General features: G+C 32.6%; 1 protein-coding gene across 1 annotated transcript; it reads right to left on the bottom strand.

The window, feature by feature from the left end:
* Positions 1 to 368: 368 nt before the first annotated feature.
* LOC137835552 (arogenate dehydratase/prephenate dehydratase 1, chloroplastic-like) lies at positions 369 to 6,510 on the bottom strand. Its single transcript, XM_068644112.1, has 11 exons — positions 5,817 to 6,510; positions 4,879 to 4,946; positions 4,697 to 4,789; positions 4,260 to 4,460; positions 3,649 to 3,729; positions 3,459 to 3,554; positions 2,427 to 2,504; positions 2,255 to 2,344; positions 2,100 to 2,167; positions 1,717 to 1,798; positions 369 to 768 (listed from the first exon to the last, which is right to left on the bottom strand). Exons 1-11 carry the CDS (start codon positions 6,097 to 6,099, stop codon positions 709 to 711), a joined length of 1,200 nt encoding a protein of 399 aa, XP_068500213.1. The 5' UTR covers positions 6,100 to 6,510; the 3' UTR covers positions 369 to 708.
* Positions 6,511 to 8,001: the final 1,491 nt, after the last annotated feature.

Genomic DNA, 8,001 nt, shown 5'->3' with positions numbered 1-8,001 from the left:
CCTTCTTTTGATCTTGACAAAATTCGGGATTAGCATAAATTTAATCTCGGTGTGCCAATCGAATATAGCAAGAACACGTGCCAAGTTGGTGGCAGGAACATGTTTCAACAAGAATTGAAGACATGACATTACATGAAAAGAGATGAGAACCAATTATGTTCTCATTGGTTATGGTGACAACTGAGTTCACAGTGCCACAATGCATCAGCAGGTTTTTTTTTTGTTTCTTCTGTTGGGTTTGACTTGTAATGGAATGAAAGCTACACATTTGGCTAGAGGCACTTTCAACAAGAATATTTAGAATATATGCAGAGAATATAACCACGACACAAACTTGGTGGGTGGAAGATGTTAACAGAAAAAAAAAATTTCTGATGTGAACCAAACATGTTCTTATTGATTGCGATGACATCACTGACAGAAAGCATTAACGGATTCTTTCCCCTTTTGTTGCTCCTTATTTTTTAAGGTTTGACAATGTAATAGAGAGAAAAATATTTGGCTAAAACCTAATTTATCTAATTATCCTTTGTGAAGATCTCTTCAATGAGTAGATGAAGTAATGGCACTGTCTAAGGTCATAAGAATGAACTATTGGTATCATATATTACATTTTTTACCATCTGACAGCTCTTATTCACTTGGACATCAAAGTATCTCCAAATCATCATCCAAGTTTCAATGAAAACTCACCAATAAAAGAGATAGCTATAATGTGGTTGTATCTATGGGATAGCAGCCCAACACCCGAAGAAATGTGGCAAATTCCTGTAGGAACAAAACGGTTTTGATGTAGTTAGATACTCATGACATGAAAATGGAAAAAATACTATGCAGAAAAAGTTTTTAGGAGTCCAAACATGAATGTAAGTGTTACATTGACTAGAAATAAACAAATTAAACACCATACAAAGAAGAAGACCATAAAATAATTGTACTGGTTCAGGTCTCATACTTCAGTTACTGCATATTTTAGATTACTTTCTCCACCTTCATATTTCTAAAATATCCATTTTGGTCTTTGTAATTAATATCTCTTGCCAATTTTAAGCTTATTTTAGCTGGCAATCTTGTGAATTGTAGGTAGATGTAATAATGGTAGATGCAACAAATGGTTAATGTCATTTGATTTTTTTATCCTTATCCCACAGAAAGAAAAATTGTTACTATTAATTCCAGAATACAACAATCCTTACAGAGTGAGAAAATAAAATTTTGGATTCAACAATGGGAAGTGAAAAAAAGGTCAACTAATTTAAAATTATGGATTATGTAATCTGTTATGTATTTTTGGATTTCATTGTATAATCTATAAGCAAAAAATTAATTTTGAATTATATAATATGAAATATATTTTTGGATTGCACAATTTTAATTACAAATTGTACCATCTTCAAAGGGAAAAGTCTAAAAAGGTAGCAAATCCCATATTAACTACTGCTGTGAATGAACTAATCCCAAATTATAAGATGAAACCAGAATTGATCTCAGTGGTGGTTGTTATTGTGCTTAGACACTCATTTTTGGACTGTCATCAGTGTCCAATCTTGCAAACAGCAATTTTAGAGGTCTATTTCTCGGCACGAGGAAGTATATTAGAAATCAATATTGATTAGTGATATAGCCAAAGTAGTCTCAAATTCTAAGAAAGAAGAGATAAAAAAAAGAATCAAAAGACATAACTCAAATAATAAAATAATAAGTCTAAGAACATACCTGTAGATGTGCTAAAGCAGTTTGTGCTCGAGGCTCAGTCATAGATGCCTCAAAATCAATATAGAAAAGGTAATCGAAGTACCTAAATAAAAAAAATACAACAGGTTATACTAAAGTTTGCATCAACATCTAAGAAAATACAGTGTTTCAGATATCTAAGATTCATTCTACCCTAAATTATTTAGCACATGAATGGAGGAGAAAAAATAATTGCACATATACAACCGAAAACAAATTAGGAGAAGAGTGGAAATTAGACCACGTTTGAGCACTTCAGCAATTAAAGACAAACTAGCTTGAACCAGATATTGCGTGAAGCAATATGATGAAAAAGAATGGCCAATTTCAGTACTCCAATGTGAAAAGGCAAAACGCTAACTTACTTGGCAGTTCCTGTGTTGGAGTCATCAACAACTCTTAATGGCCGATTTCTTTGTGGGCGGCTTTCAATCTGATTTCAAAATACAGTATTAATTTTCTTGTAATCATCATGCATAGAGACAGACTTACAAGAAGAAAACATTTTCCCATAGATAACCTTGGATAAATTTATGTCCCTCAATGCAAATACTGCCAAAGCCTTAAACAGTACTCCGGGACCTTCTTCCAGCGTAAACACAATACTTGTCTGAAAATATTGAACAATTTGTTCTAGAGAATCTTGTATCATGATTATGAGACAATAGTCATACATCCAAAAGAGCTTTTACCTTAAAGGGCTTATCAGCTTTTGGGATTATTGGATCCCTTGCAAGCACGAGATACCGACTGATGATTTCATAATCATCCTGTACAAGACAATCAAACCAACACAAGAATTTCTTATTTACAGAAATACAGAGGAATATAATATATAGCGTCTATTGCAGAAGTTTGTACACTAATGAATGAAAAAGAACATGTCTCATGCACTTCTTTTTATGTAAATCAATACACACAACACAGCATACCCTTGTCATTGAATTTTGGAAGGAATACACATAGCAAATGCATTGCAAGTTGGCTTAAGAGTGTATTGATTTAGCTTAGCAGTAAAATTTGCTCAAGGGTGTAAAGAGCATATTTGAAAGGGGATTGGTTCGCAGATATTCAAAATTGGATTTTAGCATCTCACCACCATCCACGTTATTCCTGGGACAGGAGTGAAGCAAGTGAGAAAGAGGATAAAAAATGGTTCAAATAGTTTGACAGCCTCAGAAAGAACGTTCTGAACTCTACAGAACAAAGGTCTAAGCTAAATGTTGAAATCATGGAAATTTCACATTTATTTTCTTGTATATATTACTGTTAGAGATATAAACTTGGGGTTCTAGCTAAGAACAGCATAACCTTCAAGGGGAACTGTTCTTTAGAAAAGATAAAGTGTCTGGTTTATCTGGAGGAGAGGTGGAGATGGAGCAATCTAAAAAGGCCATAGGTTGAATTGCCAGTATAAGTTGAACGACACATTCCCTCTAGTCAACAACTATATTTACACTAGAATATGCAATTCATCTCTCCTGGTTTCAGGGTCAATGTTTTCTTATTTCACAAAGTTTCCCTAATAATTTGTGAGAAATTAAAAGTTCTTCACCAAAGCTAAACTTCTTATTTGCAAATCTCCGGTAGTTTCTTGCCTTCAAACTAATATAACATTGGAGACACCAAGTTCTCAAATGAATACTTGAAATTCAAATCAAAGGTAAATCAGTCACAAGATAATTGTCGATTTCTAGCAAATGATGATTGGTGAGAGATATTACTTGGATTCGTTCTGCAAGTACATTAAGTCCATAGATTTCTGCAGCTCGAATGCTTGCAATTGCACCAGCATCATGTAGGCCATTTGAAGCTATAATCTAATCTCACAGGCACATTAAGAAAAACAGAAAACAAAATTATTCTCTACTTTAGAGAAAGTCTGAAGTCACATAAGATATATAGATAGATTACCTGAGCAGCAGCAGCTGTATCATCAACGTTTACTCTAGCAACGCCTAATTTAGTTAAGAAATCATCACTCAATTCAAGTGCCTGCAAGCAAAACCCTCTTCAGAGCTCTGATGTGACTAGTACAAATTGAGGTATTCTACTACATTCAGTATATTATTTATAGAATATTACTCATTGATTCAGTTATATTAACGAAAAGTGCTCAGGCTTTTATTTTAAACAAACAAAATCCAAATGCGGGTAGAAAACTAAATGATTTGTAATCTACAGTCTACTTGCTCCAAATTAATCAATGTCAAACAAACTAGGCAATGAAAAATACTTTTTACACGTCCCTCCTTGTTTAACTAATGGGTAAAACAACTAACACACAGCTTTCAAGAGAACATTTCAATAAGTTTGAAATATTTAAAATTCAGTATTACTTAGAAAATTAATTGATTAAATCCCAGTTTCATTCATGGATGGACCAATAATATATAAATCTTAAAGCAATCTATATATTTCTTATGTTCCATAGGATTAGATGCAACAACAATAGGTTTTGCATAATAGTATAGCAAATCTATACTACCACATCTGAAAAAAAGGCCAGCAACATGCAGCCTCACCTGAGAATGACTTAGAACACGTTTTAGGTACTCTGTCCTGACACCAGGCAGAGCTAGAAGGGAGAGATTAGTAGTCAACTGCACCTCACCAACAATGTGAAGCCTATGGCGCAGAAGTAAATCATAGTTCCGATGAATGCTTCCCCCAGACGTATTTTCTATTGGAATAATAACCTTCTCTGCCAACCATAACTCAACAGCCTGCCAGACATTATTTTTAAATGGGAAACTGACCAAGGAGAATCACATCTGAGAAGGTCGTTACAAAGACATTGAAACCCATTACTCTTACCTTTAAGTAAAGTTAAAAGTGAAAACATATAGTATGGAGAAACAGAAAATGAAAATCATTTGTGATAAATCTGAAAATATAAGGATTATTACTGTTTTATCCAAATATTAGCTTCAAGAATATTACAGATTATGTCAAATCAAACCTTAAAAGCTTCTTCAAAGTCATTGCAGGAAACCGTTTCGCAATTGGGGTAAGCTTTGAGTGCAGCATCCTCACTGTATGATCCGGGCATCCCCTAATTCAGCAATCCAAACAAATAATGAGCCATGGATAACAGGTCACACATTTGCAACCATTGCATACATCATGATCATACATTCATACCTTAAACGATACCCGTACTTTAGCACCAGCATCAGAAGCAGACACAATATCAGATATGGACAATGGTTCTACAGTCAGTGACAAGAACAGAAGTTTCAAAATCAGAAATGTTCCAGTAAAACTCAACAAAATACAAAATGGGAATTCATAAGGTCAAATGATAATGAAATAAGATTGGAAAGTAAAGAAAATAGGATCCATAGCTTTCAAATTGATAACAACTAGTCTGATCAGGACACTATAGCTCTTAACATGAGTTGAAAACTTTTTCTTCAAGATGCGTGTTAAATTCTAAACAATATTCCCCACCTTTAGAAAAAAACATGAAAATAATGAGAAATATAATAGTAGGTTAATGAAAGACCAAAAAACTAAACACCAATGGCTGTGTCCAAAACTAATTTTCATAAACAATAGGGATTCTTAATCTATATTTGATTATAAGTTAATAACATCATCCCATCAAAAAGTTCCTTCCTCTAGTTAGAAAGGAAATAATTAAACAGAAGTTCCCTTATAATTTTCTAATTCTCCAGGGACAAAAATAGTATCCAAAATTCCAATTTTATCATGACAATTTACCAACTTCAGCCTGTCCCTTCACCCCATAACCACATCATTTTTCCTGCATTTCATCAGCTTACTCTGGCTATGACAACAAATTCTAAAAGCAACAAATAGCATGTGCCCAACCGTGGTCTTGCAAGTTGTCACAAAAAGTGTGCAAACCCAATTAATCACTTGAAATCAAACCCCCAAAAGACGAGAACTTATTCATCGAGCAAAAAGCAAGCAACGATGGAATATATTAAAACCAACATGGATATTAAATACTGACAAAACATTTAATAAGGTTCCTTAAATACTACTACTACTACTATCTATTACTACAATTAATCATCTTGAAGAAAGTAAAGTGTAGAAAAGCTAACACCCACTTGGAAGGGCGACCAAATCTTTATGCACTCCATGGGAAACATCACCGTCCATTGGATGGTGATCAACAACGTGCATCACTACCTTCATCGGCTTCAATGGATTCTCATCCCCCCAAATCCTCATGGTTCGGCCAACACACATCCCACCCCATTTGTGTGCACTCTTCGGGTGTTTTTTCCAACTCAGTGTAAGAGAATGGTGTCTGTTCCGCAAATTGTGATACCGAAGTTCAGAACCTGGGAGCCCTGCTACCACAAGATACCTTGTAGTTGTAACAGCCATGGAGGTCAACGTTTGTCAATAGTTGAACTGTGCTTTCTCACACCCAAAACCATTACAAAAATGTGATGTGCAAAAATTACCAGAAGCAATGCTTGAACCAAAGAATGAAGCTGAGGTTCCCCAGAGACTAAAACAATAACAATACTATGAAATTTTTTAAAAATTTATTTCAATATTTGAACTCTTTTTTCATTTTAATCTTTAAACATGCATAATTATAATCACTAAGTCTTCACAGTAACAATAAAAAAATTAGGAACTTAATGGATTCTAAATTTTTTTTAATTTTTCTTAGTTTTAGAAATAATATAACAACAAAATGCAATTTTAAAACTAAATCGAAATAAACAGATAAATAGTTTTTGGAAATTTCTTCTCAATTAAAATAAATAAATAAAATACAAACCTTACAGAAGGTAGTTAGAGTTAGTGTTAGATTTACATCAATGTCATGAGAATATTTTCGTAGAAAGTCATGCTTGTGCTCATAATTATAATAATAATTTTGTCTTCAGAATCAAATTCAAATCCATATTTTTGTGCTTTACTGACCCACTTCTTTTGAGTAGTTACGTGTAGTATTCAACTCATTTATTTACATTTTTTTGTGCTAATAAAGATTTTTAATTAGCTGGGTGCAAATTATTTTACACTAAAAATAAGAAATTTAAACTTAATTAGTTTTGTTTTTGTACATAAAATTGCCAGGGCCCAAAAAATAGCAAATGAAAACTAAACGCCTGTACTGGGCGCCTGCACTTCCATATTTTCTTGAAAATAGCAAATGAAAACTACAAGTACTAGGCCGCTTACTTCCTGCACCTCCATATTTTCTTGAAAATAGCAAATGCAAACTATACACCTATGGTAGTGGTAGGCTGCTTCTTCCTACACCTCCATATTTTCTTGAAAATAGCAAATGAAAACTATACACCTGTGGTAGGTGGTAGGCTGCTTCTTCCTGCACTTCCATATTTTCTTGAAAATAGCAAATGAAAACTAAACATAGGCTGCACCTCCATACTTTATTGAGTCAACTCTCATACTAAATGTAAAAATACATTTTAATTTTTAAAATCTCAAGTTCTTTATATTCTGGATTATATAATCTAGAACATATTTTTGGATCTGGAAGTATTCTCTACATTTATAGAATCTAGAAGTAATTTAAAAAATATATATTCCAGATTACATAACCCGGAAACTAATATTAAATATGGAAATAACTTTCAGATTATATAATCTGAAATATTTTTTTTTTTTAAATGTTGTTACAAATTACATAATCCAAAAGTCTTTTATGGATTTGTGAGTAGTTTATGAATTATGTAATGTGAATATATTCTGGATTATATAATTCGGAAGCTAATCTCAGATTCAAAGAAGACATCTAGATTATGTAATCTAGAAGCTAATCACGAATTTAAAAAAAGACTTTCAAATTACATAATTTAGAAGCTAATTATGAATCTAAAAAAAAAACCTTCTATAATCCAGAATATGAACTACACTTTAACTTTTTTATAAATGAACATTTTTGGAATACAAAAATTTATGGCGTAACACAATAATATATGGAGGTGGATGAAGAAGTAGTCCCCCAATGATAGGAGTAGCAGGGAAAAAAAAGGAGAGTAAAGAAATAGACTATTGATGAAAACATTTACTTCTTCATAAAAAAATAAATGGTTTAATTAATTAATATTATAGTTTTTTTAATTTCCTTTTGCATACCAAAAATTTATCTTTCAACATGCTCAAAACGACAATATTCATTGAACTATTTAATTAAAGAATACTAAGATGTGTTTTGGTTTAGTGTTGTAGGCGTTCTAACATCTTCACTTGATTTGCATGATAGAACCAACTTCATTTTTTGTTTTGGACCGATTTAACTAGTTT

The sequence above is a fragment of the Phaseolus vulgaris genome, chromosome 5 (assembly GCF_000499845.2).
Source record: "Phaseolus vulgaris cultivar G19833 chromosome 5, P. vulgaris v2.0, whole genome shotgun sequence".
In the NCBI taxonomy this organism is placed as follows: Eukaryota; Viridiplantae; Streptophyta; class Magnoliopsida; order Fabales; family Fabaceae; genus Phaseolus; species Phaseolus vulgaris.
This window is presented reverse-complemented; position numbering and strand designations above follow the sequence as displayed.

Coding starts and splice junctions, on each gene's coding strand:
- LOC137835552 (XM_068644112.1), bottom strand. CDS start 6,099: ATGGCTGTTACAACTACAAGGTATCTTGTGGTAGCAGGGCTCCCAGGT. Junction 3,730..4,259: donor GTGTTCTAAGTCATTCTCAG/GTGAGGCTGCAT, acceptor TTTTGCTTGCAG/GCACTTGAATTGAGTGATGA. Junction 2,168..2,254: donor GGGACATAAATTTATCCAAG/GTTATCTATGGG, acceptor TTTTGAAATCAG/ATTGAAAGCCGCCCACAAAG.